Source organism: Biomphalaria glabrata, chromosome 15 (genome assembly GCF_947242115.1).
Source record: "Biomphalaria glabrata chromosome 15, xgBioGlab47.1, whole genome shotgun sequence".
NCBI lineage: Eukaryota > Metazoa > Mollusca > Gastropoda > Planorbidae > Biomphalaria > Biomphalaria glabrata.
In genome coordinates this window covers 32,269,304-32,288,767 of record NC_074725.1, presented here as the reverse complement: position 1 = coordinate 32,288,767, position 19,464 = coordinate 32,269,304, and the positions used below count along the sequence as shown (strand labels likewise).

The 19,464-nt window shown below is 37.3% G+C and overlaps 1 protein-coding gene across 1 annotated transcript; it reads left to right on the top strand.

The window, feature by feature from the left end:
• The first annotated feature begins 1,905 nt into the window (after nt 1-1,905).
• On the top strand, nt 1,906-2,718 carry LOC129923071 (eggshell protein 1-like). Its single transcript, XM_056012032.1, has 2 exons — nt 1,906-1,917; nt 2,105-2,718. The coding sequence occupies exons 1-2, from the start codon at nt 1,906-1,908 to the stop codon at nt 2,669-2,671; spliced, it is 579 nt and encodes a 192-aa protein (XP_055868007.1). The 3' UTR covers nt 2,672-2,718.
• The last annotated feature ends 16,746 nt before the right edge of the window (nt 2,719-19,464 follow it).

The window sequence follows — 19,464 nt, the reverse complement described above, 5'->3', positions numbered from 1 at the left end:
TAAAGAGGGCCTTATCCCAATAATGATATTAAATAAATGTCACCAACGAATATTATAGACATGCACCTATAGGGATGTCCAGATAAAGGTGTGATGAATTCAATTTTAGGTCTTCGTTCACTAGAGCTATGTCACCGTAATTATGCGTAATAGATCTAAAATCCCTTCGAGTTTCCCCTTCGAGTTTCCTGTTTTCTATATTATGTTTTCTTTGCCAAAAAAAAAAAAAAAGAAAAGTGATATGATAAATTGTAGCCTAAACAGAAGTAAACAGAAGTAACTAATTTACATTGAAGTTATCATAGAAAAAAAAAATAAAGTTAAATTATTTATATCTTTTCCCAACTTTCGTATGTTCCGAGAGTGTCTATATGTATTTTTCTTTTTTTTTTTTTTTTTGCTTTTATTTGCTAATCGAGGACCGAAATATGGTGGATAAGCATTAGCATATTTATAAATAAAAACGCGTGGTATTTATAATCATATCCTATACAAATACGCGTTATACAATTACTATAAATGGAAAGTACTAAACACCGGTATATGCACGAGATTATCTTCTTATCTTATCTTATATAATACAGACGTTATTTCAAAAAAGAAGATGATTACGTCCTACGCGTCATGCATTTAGATTTACTTCATGTATTTAAAAAAATTCTTTACTATAGCAATGACACTGTGTTATCAGCAAGGTATCACGATAAACCTGGAGATTATATCTATATATCTATCGTATACCCTAAATTGTGATCATAGTACACGGGAGGAAACGAAATTTGTGTCAAGTGTTCACGTGGTTTTCTGAATATCTAAATATAAACTTTGGTATTCCCGAAAGAAGAGCTTACCATTGGCCGTGACAAAGCCTTCAATTTGCAATATTTTTTGTGTACTGTTCATTTATTAAGGAGAAAAATCTGTGTGTGTGTGTTTGTGTATGTGTGTGTGTGGGTTGGTCGATGTTACTAAACGAGAGTTGAATGTTGCGCATCCGGGTGCCACAATTAGCTTCATGTTTGCACAGGATTATCTACTGCTCCGATGCTGTTCATTTGATAGGTCTCGGGTCTTGTGAATAAAATGTGCTAATATTTGCGGGTGTCGCTAATGGTAGCCTCTATGGATATTGTGGACAGGCTGAGTTTCCTAGTGTGGAACTGTGTGTGATTACCCACGCATCCAAAAAAAAAAAAAAAAAAGAAAGCAGAAGCTCAAGTGCCACCAAAGTACGTTTTCCTTTCAGACCTTGCAATCTATGGGGCACAGATGATGTGAAGGTCATCTGTTTCTATGGCCAACGGTTAACGAGCAGGGTGTCATGTGGGCAGCACAACGACTAACCGACTTAACTTTTCCCCTACAAAAAGTCAGGTACCCATTCGGGGCGCCCTAAAAATCCTGAACCCAGAATCCCAGGTTCGGAAGCCAAGGGGTTAACCACTCGGTTGTACTTGAAAAGGATGTTAGCGAAAATATAGGAAACCGAAACAAAGACAGACAAGAAAAATAACACATAGTAAAAAAAACAGTAAAAAATATAAAAAACATAGTAAAAACATATAAAAACATAGTAAAAAAACATAAAAGCATAGTAAAAAATAGTAAAAAAAAAAAAAAAAAAACATAGTAAAAACATAGTAAAAAAATAAAAAAAAAACATATAAAAACATAGTAAAAAAAAATATAAAAACATAGTAAAAAAAAATAAAAACAGTAAAAAAAGCATATAAAAACAGTAAAAATAAAAAAAAAACATAGTAAAAAAACAAAGTAAAAACATAAAAATATAGTAAAAAAAAAACAAAAATAAAACAGTAAAAACAGTGCAAAACAAAAAATATAGAAAAACATAGTAAAATACAAAGTAAAAAATAACACAATGAAAAACATAGTGGGCAAAACATGGTAAACAAAGTAATAAATAGTAAATAAAACTGTAAAAAATAAATAAATAAAATAATGCTTAATTTAAAACGCACTAAAAACTAGAAAAATACAGACTAGAAAAACAAAACCAAAATATAGTCCGCTGAAAAGTAAATAGTCCAAACATATGCCTATGCACTTCATCTGACATCATTGACACCTATAGAAATGAAAGGATGTTTTCGGTGGAAGTGATGTTTTCGGTGTTTTCGGTGGAAGTGATGTTTACGGTGGAAGTGATGTTTACGGTGGAAGTGATGTTTACGGTGGAAGTGATGTTTACGGTGTTTACGGTGGAAGTGATGTTTACGGTGGAAGTGGTGTTTACGGTGGAAGTGATGTTTTCGGTGGAAGTGATGTTTACGGTGGAAGTGATGTTTACGGTGGAAGTGATGTTTACGGTGGAAGTGATGTTTTCGGTGGAAGTGATGTTTTTGGTGGAAGTGATGTTTTCGGTGTTTTCGGTGGAAGTGATGTTTTCGGTGGAAGTGATGTTTACGGTGGAAGTGATGTTTTCAGTGGAAGTGATGTTTTCGGTGTTTTCGGTGGAAGTGATGTTTACGGTGGAAGTGATGTTTTCGGTGTTTTCGGTGGAAGTGATGTTTACGGTGGAAGTGATGTTTTCGGTGTTTTCGGTGGAAGTGATGTTTTCGGTGGAAGTGATGTTTACGGTGGAAGTGATGTTTTCGGTGTTTTCGGTGGAAGTGATGTTTTAGCCTTGAATAATTATAAAATGTGCTAAAAAAAACAACTACCTTAGATCACCGTTTTTTTTTTTGACGTCCTGTAATTGATTTCAGCAACTAGGTTTAAAAATGTGAAATGTATTCCAGCATTGATCAGAAGTTATGTTTTACAAGTCATGAGTTTGTTTAATTATGAACTTTGTATTGGAATCATAGTCCTTAATTATCAATTATGTGTTTAAAAGAAAAAGGAATGGTATATATATTTGTACTGTAGCAATAGACTATTTGCATCCTAAAACGGTAATACAAAGAAGATTATAGAACCAAAGACTATTGGCCAAGAATAATCACGTGTCTCTTTTGTCTCCCCCATTGAAGGCATATCCCGCGAGATTTCCCGGTATCATTAAACACAAGAACAAACACTTACATTGTGGAATAGCCCAAGGCCACAAACGTGATAGCCCTATATGTCCCATGAGTACATATTTGCTTGTGGGAGCTAATGTTGGGGGAGGGTCAGTCAGCCCAATTTTATGTTCGAAAAGTGGTTGTCCTTACATGAATAACGTACTTTAATTTCTTTATTAGTTCATTGCATGCATCTTGTGTGAATTTGTAAACAAAAGTGTTGATTTTTTTATTTTTAATTTCAAGATTATTGTTTATTGTAGCCTTCCGTGAGAGATCATCTTGTTGATATAAAGTAATGCCCAAAATACAGTCCGCGGGTAACATCCGGCCCGCGAGGTGATTCAAAATAGAAGTTAGAAAGAAAAAAATCTTTACCTAAGTTAGGGTAAACGGACTGGTATTGTCAATAAGCCAACATATTTTTTATAAAGAATGAGTGGCTCTTTTGAAAGGATATAAAACAGCTTTATGAAATTCGCGAATTAATGTAATATAATCATCGGTTTCTAATGAAAATGTCCTTTTTTTTTTCTTTTTGTTAATGTGGCCCGCGTGTCGGATATTAAAGTGGCCCGCTGGCCGAATAAGGTTGAGCATCACTGATATTAGGGTTATTTTTCTTTGTCTATGTGAGTAATGTCCCTTGTCTGGGTTGTTGACCAGGATGCGTCATGTTTTTCTTCTTCTTCCTCCTACTTGGAAAAGCAATTTGTTTTTATCAACTCACTTTGTCTGTCTGTCTGTCTGGTCAAAAGTTTGTACACGATATATCTCCGACACCCAATCTCGAATCAAGCTGAACTATTGCACAATTATTTCTTTTTATCTGACACCACAAGAATCAATGTAAAAAAAACAACAACAACTAGTTAGTAAATTAAATATTGGTAATAAATTACTTTTTTTTTGTTTTTTGTTTGTTTTTGGTATCTCAAACAAGGGAAAGAAATAGTACTTGACTGAAGTGTTGGTATAAGCTGAATAAGTACCCTTTATAGATTGTCTTCTGATTGCTTATTACAAATGTAATTACATGGCTGATCCAAAACTAATGATACACTTATTATAAGCTTTATTTTTTAAAAAACTTTTTTTTGTATTTTGCTTATTTATACATTTTAAGCAGACAGACTTGAGCAATAACATATAATGATAGAATAAAAACCATCGATGACCTAAGACGAAGAATGAATGGATAAAAACAAAATGTAGGTTAATGTAAACACATTCTGTGCTACAAAAGTCAATGGCATGCAATTACTTGTTGACCGATCCAATAACAAGCATGAGGACTAATTAAAGTCGATATTTTCTACCTGTCAGTGTCATAACGACGGTGTCAGCGCTAATAAAAATTCGACTCGAAAAAAGAAAACTAAGAGAGAGGTCAATGGACCTAACTCACCCTAAACGAACTGTCACGTGATGTCCATGGATTAAAATGGAGCGTGTGTGTGTGTTTTTCTATGGCGACTTTGATAAGAGGTTAGCGACTGGCTGTGAATGATGCAACATAGGTGGCATTGTCGTCATTTGATCTTAGTTAGGGGAGACGATTCCATAACGTGAGACTGAAAGGTTGTTATTGTAGTGCAGTGTTTCCCAAACTTTTGACCTATGTGTATCCCGTTAATAATTTTCGTAACTCTGAGTACCGCCTAACCCAAAAAAAGGATTTATCTTAATAACAATTAAAATATATTATTTATTTATACACTAAATAATAATGAACGAATCATCATCATCATCATCATTAAACTCCATTTGAGTGAGGGCTTGAGAGGCTCAAATCCTCTCTTGCAAAAGCCCTGGACAGAAACCCTGCTGTCTGGCGTAGTGCATAAATGTCGCCATACAGGTCGAGAATTTTTGGTTTCCCAGACCTGTCGAGACGGAGATCAGCAAGTCTGGGGCAGTCAAACAGAATATAAGGCACGGTTTCCTCCTCTTCCCTGCAGCGGGGGCACCGTGAATCGAAATTTGGCCATAGCCGTGAGAAATATGAGCCAACAGGACAGTGGCCTGTCCTGCACTGTGCTATAATAGCTTGCTCAGGCCTGGACAGCCTCCACCACGGGTAAGTGCGGTCAGGGCGCCTCATGTTAGACTACCAACATACGCACATAATCAAGGCTAAGAAAAACACATACACTGATGAAGTCATGAACCTTTTTTTTTTCTCCTCAAGTCAAAATGAAGGGTTTAAATGTCCTCGCAAAGTTCTGATAGTAATACAAAAATACCAATATCAGATCTCAAATCTTAACACTATATCCCAAACACATAAATCACTATCAAATTAAAAATAAACCTAGATTATGATCTCTGGAAATACTTGTGTCCGTTAAATCTGAAGAGTAAATACATTTTTTTAATATTATTATTATTATTAGAGTTCCCGTGTTTGCAATCATCTGATCCATCAGAAGGCAAATAGCCTGCGGCCAAATTATACCGCGTTCATTTCAACGAGGATTTGTTTATTTTGACCAAGTAGAGCGTCTTCCGAGTTCATTTAGTTCTAATTAATAAATGAGATCAATAAAATGTAGAGACATCTGCTTTTTTTTTTTTTGGTGTTTGGGGGGGGGGGGGGGGTACTGTATATGCTTGTTATTATGCCCCCCCCCCTTTTTCTCTGCCCCGCGCACTTTGCTGTTGTGTTGTGGGCGGTCGTTGACTTACAGGGTTATAGGGCATTAGCACGTATGTAAACTGCAGTAGGGTAGGCGTATTATGTCTTAGCTAATAGACTTGAAATAGCTTGAAATAAATTGAATAACTTCCTTGTGAACAAAACTTAATATAACTTTATTCACAAAATAAACAAAATCGAGATCATATTAATGTACTAGTTTTAGTAATAATAATTTTTAACAAAATCTAACTCACTACAACAGGGGTTCTCAGCCTGTGGGTCGCGACCCCCTTGAGGGTCGATTGACGATTTGCCAGGGGTCGCCAAAGACCATCGAAAAAATTGATTGTTTTGTCTATTCTTCTATTGATGTGTGCTTGCGGGGGGGGGGGGGGTCCCGGCAGAGTGGGGGATTGTAAAAAGGGGTCGCCGATCATAAAAGGTTGAGAACCGTTGCACCACCATAACATAACCTTTCAGTCTCACGTTCTGGAGTCGTCTCCCCCTAATTAAGACAAAGTGACGATAACGCCACCTATGTTGCATCATTTACAATCAATTGCTAAGCTCTTACTACCGTCACCATAGAAACACACACACACACACACACACACCATAACAGCAGGCAAAACTAGAAACATGACGGGGAAATTTGGGATTTTTTAGGACTTCTTAAAGACCACCCATGCGTAATGGATACCTAACATAATTTAATCTAAAGTCAAGACGGTTGGTAGTTTTGTTGGTCACGTGATACCGTCTGCTAAGAAAACAGAGTGACTTTACATCAGGGGTTCTCAACCTGTTTGTCGCGACCCCCTTGGGGGTCGAATGACAATTTCCCAGGGGTCGCCTAAGACCATCGAAAATATGGATTTTTTTTTGTCTCTATTGATTCTATTCTAACTTTTAAAACTTTACACTGTACAAAGTTTTTCCAATGGAAGATAATACATTTTGTTTGCTGTTGATGTTGAAGAAAGACAACAAAATCAGAATGATCTTTAACATGTCAATTGTCACAGCATGCATAATTTTTACTAGTTTATTAATTGCAGAGCGCTACGATGTGGAATCGTAGTTATTATTTGTATGTTAACGCCAGGACGATAGTGAAAAGAGATTTAAGCTAGCAATAGGTTTTCGTTTAAATGAAAATGAAATATTTTGATATGTGAAGAGCCCATGAAAATGAAACATTAAGAGCAGAAAATATTGCGTTGATTTATTTATGGTTTGGCTCTACTTCTATAGTATAAGCAGAAATATACAAAATTCCTGTGCTTTATTTGTAACATAGTTTAATAATCAGAATCTTTGCAACCTAAATAACTTCAACGTTCTATTGATATTCAACCTTTTGAGCTTTGCAGACATGGAGGCTAAGTATCATAGACGTACGCTTAGGTATAGAGATGGTGACGATCTAAGTGACGAGTCTTTCATCTGCAAACCAATTGAAAGGACTACAACACGAGATGTACATCAGAAAAATGATTAATTTTTGGGAAAAGTTGAAAACTATTAGTGATGTTTGAACAGATGGTTTATGTAGTTTGCCAGCATGACGTTTTAGATTTCAACGTCTGCTAATGAATGAATCTCAAAAGTTCACGAAATCGACGAATATTAAATATTGGTAACGATGACACAGCCACAAGAATTACACGAAGGAATGAAAAACTTCACTACAAGGACCAACAATCATATCTCTCGAGTTGTCTGATAATGATCCGGTCCTTCAGAATAAAATTTCACATTGACAAACAGACTGTCACGAAAATAATAATTCCATGTTGCCAAATGTATCAACTCTCTATGAGAAAAATGACATTGATCCTGATAAAGAAATCAAATGATAATTTGTGAAAGAACATTCGTGAATGCTTGCGGACGAAATTTCATCCAACATTCTAAATCTGACACCGCTTGCACTTGCCAGATGTCCATTCACAGTCAAAGCTGAAGATGTTCCGGAGACAGAGTTTATTGAACTCACTAATAGAGATGTAGCCAAAAATGATTTCATTTTAATGTCAGTAACACAAATCTGGATTTTGTGTTTGCGCCCGATTTGTCTGTATTGTGCCCTCATCTTTCATTGTCAATAATATATTTTTGGGTAACTACCTGGTTTACCAGCAGGTTAGTTCTCAAGTAGAGCTAAATACAGAAAAAAGACTTGATGCAGAAGACGTTCTTTGTGATCTTGCAAAGACCGTCCCAAGGATTCCTCCTCTGGTGAAACAGAAACTATTCACAGAAACAATGTCAAACTGTCGCAACAATTGTAGCAATGTAGTTAACTATTACCCTGATTACTATCCACGCTCCTCCATACTTTTGAAACTATCACACACGTATGGAGAATTATTATGGTGGATGCGAAATAGAAAAGCTATTAAATGCATGACATAAAATTGTATTTATTTGGAATTTAATTATATGAAGAAATATATTTCAAGAATATATGGCAATGACATATTGTTTTGAAATTAAACATAAATTGTGAAAACACATTCACATTTGAGTTACGTTTTATACTATTAGCAAAAACACAGTTATTTAGGCATATAAAAACGAAGATAATTTTACTGTTGGGGGTCGCCGCATAGTTGAGAATAGTAAAAGGGGTCGACAAGCTTAAAAGGTTGAGAACCGCTGCTTTACATCATTATTACAATACACTTTTAATTGAACAATATTTTCTTCTTACTGTGGAGTGGGAGGTTTTTTGTATGTTTAAACTTTTTCAGAATTGAAGATTATTACATACTAGCCCCAATCTCAAGCAGGGCGGGTGTGGTTTGAACCAGGGACCATCGACGCAACTGTCCAGGGCGCATACCACATGACGTAGCAGCCTTGAAAGGTGGAAAGTTATTTTGAATATGTTTGAGTTTTAGAAGGCTTCTAGGATTGATGGCAAAAAGAATGACATGACTTAAAGAGTGACATGACATAAAGAGTGACATGAAATAAAGAGTGACATGACTTAAAGAGTGACATGACATAAAGAGTGACATGAAATAAAGAGTGACATGACATAAAGAGCGAAATGACACAAAGAATGACATGGCTTAAAGAGCGAAATGACATAAAGAATGACATGACTTAAAGAGCGACATGACATAAAGAGCGACATGACTTAAAGAGCGACATAACTTAAAGAGCAACATGACTTTAAGAGCAACATGACTTAAAGAGCGACATGACTTAAAGAGCGATATGACTTAAAGAGCGACATGACACAAAACATGACATGACTTAAAGAGTGACATGACTTAAAGAGCGAAATGACATAAAAAATGACATGACTTAAATAGCAACATGACTTAAAGAATGACATGACTTAAAGAGTGAAATGTTTAAGAAACGACATGACTTAAATAGCGACATGACTTAAATAGCAACATGACTTAAATAGCGACATGACTTAAAGAGCGACATGACTTAAAGAGTGACATGATTTAAGAAACGACATGACTTAAAGAGTGACATGACTTATAGAGCGACATGACTTAAAGAGCGATATGACTTAAAGAGCGACATGACACAAAACATGACATGACTTAAAGAGTGACATGACTTAAAGAGCGACATGACTTAAAGAGCGACATGACTTAAAGAGCGACATGACTTAAGAAATGACATGACTTAAAGAGTGACATGTCTTAAAGAGTGACATGACAAAGAACGACATGACATAAAGAATGACATGACTTAAACAGCGACATGACATTAAGTATGACATGACATAAACAATGACATCCATGCAGAAAGAAATTCGATAGCGATTAAATATAACCGAAAGTCATTCATCAGAAAAAGATGAAAAAAAAGAAAAGCGACATGAAAAATGTGGTGGCTATATAATGGAACCTAGAGTAACTGATCAGGATAGAAATAAACAAACAAAATACTTTTTAAAAAATGGTAGTTGAAATAAATATATAGGCTATGTGAAAATAAGCTAGTTCCTTCAGTTAATCTTGCAAGCCAGGAATACGCCAAAACAAAAATAACCTAAAATAAAAAAAAAAACTTTCTAAAAAAAAAAAAAAGCTTATATTAAGTGTATCAATTAGTTTGGATCAGTCAGTCATGCCATCAAATTTGTAACAGATCTAGACCAACAACAATAAATGTGTGCGTTTAATAACATTAGTACCAATTGTGTTTTTTTTAGAGCTATTTCATGCTTTTAGCTTTCTCATTACGCTATGATCCTAATCACTTATCTGGACCAGTTGGGAAAATGGGGAGGGGGAGGGGAAGAAAGAGATATCTGGGTGGATTTTTACCGTATTCGGTTGTTAAAGGGAAACTCCGATAGTTTTGACAATTTTTGATATAATATGTGTTGGATTTATATATATATATATATTATATATTCTTCTGTTTTTTTTTATTTGCAATAATAACTTAGTAATTGATGTTTTTCTGACGTAATTTTCCTGCGCATCCAAAACAGTCAGACTTTCACCGGGTTTCTATGTGACGTCACAACTACGTTTAATTTAATCTATTGACTTCTGTATAACGGGAGACCATACAGCAAAGTTTACATTCTCGTAAAAGAAATATATCTTCGTCTATGCAGTTAGATCTAGGATCTTGTAAGCAAAGAAAAAAATGCGTATTAAAAGTAGATTTACATGCTTGACTAACCACGGCAGTCTGTATTTTCTCGCCAGACCTCGCAACACACAACAAACACTATCGCTTGGTTCTCTTGCCATGACCGACTACACGTAGTCTAAGACTAGCCTTACACTGACCAGTTTGTTCGAATCAGTCAGACACACGATCTATTTACTTTTTGGGATAAGGAGAGGCTTAGATGAAAATGTTACTTTTTTTCTCGAGTTGGTTATCCTAATGCTTTTAGATCTATCTATACATGTATTTATAACTGTACCATAGCTCTGGAATAGGCCGTCACTAAGCCCTAGAGCAGCGGTTCTCAACCTTTTAGGCTCGGCGACCCCTTTTTACAATCCCCCACTCTGTCGTGACCCCCCACCCCGCACATACATACAGCAACAGAAGAATAGACACTAACAATCCATTTTTTCGATGGTCTTAGGCGACAATCTGGCAAATCGTCAATCGACCCCCAAGGGGGTCGCGACCCACAGGTTGAGAACCCCTGCCCTAGAGCCTGTAAGAATGAAGCAATACGAATGGTTAAATCTAGTTTCCTTTTCAGTATTGTTGATGGAAGTGACGTATGCCTAACCTAAAAACAAAATCTCGTTTTTTTTGGAGATGTCAAGAATTTACTGTCTAATTTATTAAATATAAATGTTTCTAAGCATTTAAATACAAAATGGTAAAATGTTAACTATTACAACTTTTTACGCAGAATTCAAATATGTCAATAACTCAAATTTGAAAAACCATCGGAGTTTCCCTTTAAAAAACTTTAAAAAAAAAAAGGGGAACAACCTGAATGCCCGAGCCTATTCAAGCCTGAATACTAACCACTCTGCTAGTGAGGTACTTATGACTAGAGAAGATTGTATAGCAATATATTATTGTTTCAATTTAGAGCGGAGACCTATAAAGAGACTAATTCAGCTTATACTACCACTTCAGTCAAGTACAATTTCTTTCCCTTGTTTGATATACGAACGTTTTTTTTACCAATAGTTAATTAACTAATTGGTTTATTTTTTATAAAATTATTCTCGTTTTGGCATGTAAAACGAATAGTTGTGCAGAATTTTAGATTGGTCCGAGATCGACTGTGGGAGAAATAACGTGTACAAACTTTTTACCAGACAGAGCGAGTTGATATAAGCTTTGTAAAAAAAAACACCAGAATATGAAGGAAAGAAAAGATATGGAAGTATCTTTTAATATGTTAATCAAACATGAGTCAATATTAATGTTAGTAATAGTCTTCGCTAAATAATTAAAATAAAAATCACAACTCAGCATTTTCTTCTTAGAAATACACAGCTTATCAATAGGTCTACTTCCGTATTTTTTATTTTTTTTACATGCACCGGATACACCAGAGACTCCATTTATGAAAATCCGTAGAAGAACAATTAAGAAACAAAAAACAACTATCAGTATCTCATATAAAGCAACAATATTCAAGGGGGAGTAAGTACACAAGAATATGCTACTGCTTTCATTCTAAGCCACAGACCATGAGTTGAAGCATTGATTTCCGGTTTGTCACGTGACGAGCTGACAGGTGATTTCGTCTCGATGATGCTGTCAATAAATAACGAATGCCCAAACTACGACCAGCGGGACATATCCAGCCCACTTCCGAGCAATGTGCACAAAGAAGCGGAAGGTCGGTTCTGTTGAGCGAGATTTAAATTTTGCTGCAATGCCAGGGCCGGATTTAAGAATTGGGTAGGCGGGGCTCCAGCCCCTGGGAGACCTAATAAAGGGGCCTTCACAAAAGACAAATATAAATATATACGAATTTCGACGGGTCAGAAACTTTGAATTTATTAATTTTTTTTAAGCATTTTTACAGCTGGCAAAAATGTCATGATTAAGAAGTGTATGCTTGTAGCATGCTCGGAATAAGTCAGTACATCTTCAGATTTACGACAGTGCGTCTACCAAGGGTATTGCACTCCACAAACTAAAAAAATATGCACTTTTCCAAAAGCTAAATTACATATATCAAATATTTGTTTTAAAGGGAAAGTGAGATTAACCTTTCCGTGCATCGCTATAATGCTCAAAATACGGCCCGCGGGCCAGATCCGGCCCGTGAAGAGGTTCCATCCGGCCCGCCGAAACGTCGGTAAAAAGTGTAGAAAATATAAAAGTTGAAAAATGTATCTTTACCTACGTTAGGGCCCTCACTTTTCCTCTGATAAATTGGTACCACGAGCTTTAACATTTGTACCTTTATGAAAAGGAAAATTAAGAATTGAACGGATCTTTTTTGTGGAACATGGTAATTAGCCAACGAACTTTTTTTTTTTATAAAGAAAGTCTGGCTGTTTCAATAAACAACCATATAGCAAATTGTGACGTGGAGGATCCGTGGGATTAAAAAAGAGACAAGACCATGACTTAATGGCCAGGCTAACTACTAAGCTGCTCACAATTGAAGTAGAGAACTAAAGCCATTTCCAGACACGTAAAAAACAAATAGATTAAGGTTAAACTTCAAATATACCAAATTATTAATGTAATTACTAGATCCACGGATTTTTAATGAAATAGTTTCAGGTCAATTTCAAGCTGTTTTTTTTTTAACCTTTTTTTTGGTCATGTCTCCCGCGACAGGAGTGTCGGAAATTAAAATGGCCCGCAGGTTGAATTAGGTTGGGCATCACTGATATATTATATACATCTAAAATATGGCTTGCTTGTAGATATTAGTATTTGCATTCGTTAGTGGATTTTCATTAAAGTCAAGGTTAAGTAAATTTCCCTTTCAGACCTTGTGGTTTATGAAGTAAAGGGCATTTGTTTCTGTGGCCTTCGGTAAACGATGGTGTCATGTGGCCAGCACAAAGACAAACCGCCTTAGAGCTGCGTGGACTCAGAGGCGCCGAATATCCCGAAATTAAAAATCCTAGTCTTCACCAGGATTTGAATCTCGGACCCCCGGTTCGGAAGCCAAGCGCTTTACCGCTCAGCCACCGCGCCTCCTATTTTCATTAAGGGCTGCGACGAATAGTACAAAAATCATGCCTCGAGGCGTCCACAGAAATAAATCCGTCCCTGTGCGATGCTGACTGCTACACAGTCGTCGGAAATTTAGATGTATTTCACCCTCCCACCCCAAGCCCTCACTATAGCCTTCCACCCGTGGGTACGGGCTCAAGATTATAACGATGGTACTATTTCCTCTTTGGGTTAGTGTAAGGGAAAAAAATCGAGTCATTACACATGTATCAGTGTAACTTCTTACACGCAGGGCCGGCCGATTTCAACGAGTGCTTCAATTGGGCACCGCGCTTGGCAGGGGGCTCCACAGTTTACATTCAGCATATCGCTATCAGTCATCAGTCTTGGTCGCTATCAGTCATGGTCGCTATCAGTCATGGTCGCTATCAGTCATGGTCGCTATCAGTCAAGGTCGCTATCAGTCATGGTCGCTATCAGTCATGGTCGCTATCAGTCAAGGTCGCTATCAGTCATGGTCTCTATCAGTCATGGTCGCTATCAGTCAAGTTCGCTATCAGTCATGGTCTCTATCAGTCATGGTCGCTATCAGTCATGGTCTCTATCAGTCATGGTCGCTATCAGTCATGGTCGCTATCAGTCATGGTCGCTATCAGTCACCAGTCATGGTCGCTATCAGTCATGGTCGCTATCAGTCATGGTCGCTATCAGTCAAGGTCGCTATCAGTCATGGTCGCTATCAGTCACCAGTCATGGTCGCTATCAGTCATGGTCGCTATCAGTCATTTCGCTATCAGTCATGGTCGCTATCAGTCAAGGTCGCTATCAGTCATGGTCGCTATCAGTGATGGTCGCTATCAGTCATGGTCGCTATCAGTCATGGTCGCTATCATTCATGGTCGCTATCAGTCATGGTCGCTATCAGTCATTGTCGCTATCAGTCATCAGTGATGGTTGCTATCAGTCATCAGTGATGGTTGCTATCAGTCATCAGTGATGGTCGCTATCAGTCATCAGTGATGGTCGCTATCAGTCATCAGTGATGGTCGCTATCAGTCATCAGTGATGGTCGCTATCAGTCATCAGTGATGGTCGCTATCAGTCATCAGTGATGGTCGCTATCAGTCATCAGTGATGGTTGCTATCAGTCATCAGTGATGGTCGCTATCAGTCATGGTCGCTATCAGTCATCAGTCATGGTTCTTGTCACAGGCTTTGAAAGGTGTAGGACGTAAAGGGTTCACATATTTAGCATATCGTACGATTGACGTAACTTTAATTAGCCCCAGTGGCGTAGCGAGGGTGGGGAGAGGAGGGTGGGGGGAGAATTTGAGAATCCCATCGGGCACCCTCTTTACACTAAATAATACTCAAAATGCAGGGCCACCCATACAGATCAAGCCCCCGGGCTCCTAAATGATGGAAAATTTCTAGCTACGCCCCTGAATAGCGCGGAGGCACCTATTGCGTTTGAGTTGTTTCCTGTGCATGCTGTATAACAAATGTTAACATGATCTAATTAATAGTAATAGTTCTGATTGTAAAAGAAAAAAATTAAAGAGGTGGCCTCTCAAACATCCATTAAATTGGGCCCCGCAAGTCATAAGGCGGTCCTGCATACAAGCAACTAAAAAATATTACATGTATATACACTTTTTACATTTACACATTTACAGCCCAATATTGGGTCCTTCCTTTTTTCTTTCAAGGGGCCTCTAAGGGCTCCTAATAGTCACGGGCCAAGACGCAATGAATTTGTGGGCACCATTGCTGCTACGCCAAGGACCTAAAATCTAGATCTTGAACAAATCTATACACCAATTTTATAGCGCTATAAAAATCTTAAAAATAGCGTGAAGATATCTTACAGTTTCCGGTGTCTGAAGGTCATCGGTGACTGAAGAAATAGGCTAGAACGTTGCTGAAGGTCAAACCCACCTTAACTCTCTGCACTGACGATGTAGAATTTAAGTTATGGGGAAGGTGTATGTGTTTCGAGGTGTCTGCATGTATGTTTGGGGTAGAGCAGGGGTTCTCAACCTTTGGGTCGCGACCCCCTTGGGGGTCGATTGACGATTTGCTAGGGGTCGCCTAAGACCATCGAAAATTTGGCTTGTTTTTGTCTAATCTTCTATTGCTGTGTTTGGGGGTGGGAGGTAGGGGGTCGCGGCAGAGTTGGGGACTGTAAAAAGAGTTCGCCTAGCTTAAAAGGTTGAGAACCGCTGGGGTAGAGGGTCTGTTTTTTTTTTCTCGATTCCTTGACTTATGGGCAAAATATTAAAACTAGTTGGATCTTGATTATGCGAAGGGAGTAGTTTGGTGGCCTGAGCTTAGGGGAACATGTGTCAAACAGGATGTAGACTGATTGTATTTATAGAATTATTTTTTTTTACTTCAATGCATCGTTAAGCAGAAAGAACACTAATGAATGACATGGCTTTTTGACACCCCTACCCACCCATACATAAATACACACACTTGAACATATATCCCATGGTTCATATTCCATGTAAACACACATACACACACACACGCACAAAGAAGCCATTATAAGAGTGGAAAAAAAATGTCTTGCAGTGATATCCTTTTTAAAATATACGAGTTGACGAATGAAACATGATATATCTTTTCGCCCCACTTCTGACTCCATTTTAAATGTTGTGTTTTTTTGAATAAGTCTGTCAACGGTGGGACATTAAATTACATAAGAGGCGTAGATGCCAACGCACGGTGTCGCGGTATTTAAGTTAAGCATGCGTGGAGACTTTTTTTTTTCAGGGAGTGTTGGAGCTATTTTCTAATGATCACTATGAAAAATACCAAAAATGAATAAATAAATAAAATTGGAACAAAAAAAAAAAAAAAAAAAGATCTCACTCTCTTTATCTACCTTTCTCTTTCTCTCTTTATCTACCTTTCTCTCTCTCTCTTTATCTACCTTTCTCTTTCTCTCTTTATCTAACTTTCTCTCTCTCTCTTTATCTACCTTTCTCTTTCTCTCTTTATCTACCTTTCTCTTTCTCTCTTTATCTACCTTTCTCTTTCTCTCTTTCTCTACCTTTCTCTTTCTTTATCTACCTTTCTCTTTCTCTCTTTATCTACCTTTCTCTTTCTTTATCTACCTTTCTCTTTCTCTCTTTATCTACCTTTCTCTCTCTCTCTCTTTATCTACCTTTCTCTCTCTCTCTTTATCTACCTTTCTCTTTCTCAACTCTCTTCTTCTTTACTCCTCTTCTTTCTCTCTCTTCTTTGACCTCTCTCTTCTTTATCTCTTTATCTCTTCGTTCATCTCTCTCATGTCTTTCTTCTTTCTCTCTATTCTTCTCTCTCTTTATCATCTCTCTTATAATATTTCTCTCTTTACAACCCATCTCTCCAGTCTTCCTCGTTTCTTCTCTTCTTTCTCTTCTTCCTTCTTTCATTTCCCACCTCTCCCTCTCTCCTCTTTCACTCTTAATCTCCACTCTCTCTTTTCAGCTTTCATTTTCTCTCTCTCTCTCTCTCTCTCTCTCTCACTATATGACAGTATGTATAGGACATTTCAATACATGTCAACACATTGACACACACGCCTTAACGACCTGCGTACACGAGGGCCGAGATACGTGTACAGTCAGGTTTACAAAGGTCCGCCTTCTTAAGGGTTCTCAAACTGGAGATTGAGTGGTAGATACGGATACAAACACCTTTACCCTTATTTCTGCTTTTAGCTTAATAAAAAAAATATTTCCAAAGAAACATTGCTGTCGATGATAGGAAACAAGAGCATGATGATTATCCTTATTATCCTGCTTATCATAGTCAGCACCAAAGTCAGCATCATTATCGTTCTCGTTATTATTATTTTTATAATCATCATCATTTTCATTATCCACATTAACTCTTTTTTTTCCGTAATTATTTACCACAATCTGGTGGAATCAACGTTGGTATCGTCAGTTAGGAGAGAAAGAGTTAACATTGGAAAAAAAGTATCGTCGCAAAATGGTGTGTGTGTGCATGTGTAAGCAGTCTAATTGGGGGAAGGGGGAGAGGGGGCGATCGTCCTGGCGCGAGACCATTCGTTATATAAGGTCTCAACGCTGAACTGCAACGTCACAGCCTGTGGGCGGTTTAGAAAGAGTTAGCACCATTAGCACAATTATCATTGTGATTATAGCAAGTGTTATCATCAGCTCCAGCACCATTAGCACAATTATCATTATGATTTATAGCAAGTGTTATCATCAGCTCCAGCACCATTAGCACAATTATCATTATGATTATAGCAAGTGTTATCATCAGCTCCAGCACCATTAGCACAATTATCATTATGATTATAGCAAGTGTTATCATCAGCTCCATCACCACAATCATCATTTGACGTTATCGTTAACATCATTACAAGCGTTATCATCCTCATTATCATTGTCAGCACCGTTTCATCGTCATATTATCTTCACCATCATCGCCTCCATAATTATAGTTACCACGATAATTGTTATCATTATCATCATCAAGTTCTAATCATTTTCATCATTATCATTATGTTCATTATTACGACAAGGATTTCAGCATCAAGATCATTATTGAGCTGTGGTTGAGCTTAAGAGGCTCAGGTCCATGTTTAACTTTTAATCATGACAGTGCCCTGAATGACTAGCAACTAAGGCTTTTAAAAAAATACTCTCTCTTTCACAAGCACACACAAACACACACACATGCACATCTTCATTGGCCTCCTTCAGTCGTAGAACGACTATGGTTTATCTCAGAGCACACTTCCTCATGTGGCTGTGGAGCCCTATTTTGGAGAGACACCCCCGTCCACAGATAGCGCAGGTTAAGGTGGCTTTTACTTCGGTGGTAGAGGAGCTGGCCGTTTTTCGGATTTTACGTTTTTCTTCCTGAGCTGAGACCCATGTACTTTCACTGTCCATAGCTTTCTTGGCCACTGTCTCTCTCCATCTGTTGATGTCTAGAGCTATGTCTTCTATATTATGGTTTAGATCAGTGGTGCCCAAAATACGGCCCTCGGGCCAGATCCGGCCAGCGAAATGGTTCTATCCGGCCCTCCGAAACGACCGCACAAAGAGTAGAAAATCCCCTCTCCGAAAAGGTTGATAAAGTTATTTCTACCAACGTTAGGGCCCTAAAGTTTTCTCTGATGGATTGGTACCATGACTTTTAACCCTTAAAACGCGTGTGGTTGTTTGGCCTCTAAACATCAGAATTGTAATTCCATTTGGTAATCAGTAATTATAAAATAGCTCAGCACTTTAAGGGTTAACATTAAATTTTATGAACTGGGACTAGACAGGAAAAGTGTACGTATCTTTACTTTTTTGTGGACAATGATGATAAGCCAATGTATTTGATTCGTAAAGAGAGTGTGGCTGTTTAAAAAAACAAACAAATAAATATGGCAGCATTCTTGGTTTGAAACGCGAATAAAATATTGTTAAACTACGCCTAGAGATTGAAGGATTGAAGAGTTTCCAAAAAGTGATAAGAAAATGAGTCGGCGGTTAAGCTAGATAGAATGTTGCTCAGATTGTAAGTAGAGAAATGAAGCCATTGTTCCGAAGGGTAGAAAAGAAGATAAATTTCAAACATCTCACTAATTAATGTAAGTGCTACATCCACGGGTTTCTAATAAAATAGTTTCAAATCCTTTACATTTTTTTAGTATCTTTTCGGTTTTGTGGCCCGCGACACGAGTGTCGGAAATTAACTCTTTCTCTCCTAACCGACGATACCATCGTTGATTTGAACTCATTAAATTAAATTAATGTTTGATTTTGTAAACTTTACTTTAGTCTTATTTAAAAAGTGCATGCAGTCCCCTTTAACTCTTTATCAACTAAAACATTTTCTGATAACAAACGAAAAGGTTTTTAGTGGTTAATTAAACAAAGAGTACCAGTAGTGAAATACTACTCAGTAATAGGAAGAATTCCGTTGAAACGTGGAAAAAAAAAATGACGGAGAGAAAGAGTTAAAATGGCCCCGCTGGTCGAATTAGGCTGGGCATCACTGGTGTAGAGAATACACATTAAGTTAGAACTTAATTTAAGGGGAAGCATAGCTTCAGAATAAAACTCTCCCAAATCCTGTCCAACCCCCATTTAAATAAAAAAAATTTTTCGCTATGGTTGTGTATTGAAATGATCATTGGCCTCCTTCCGTCGTAGAACG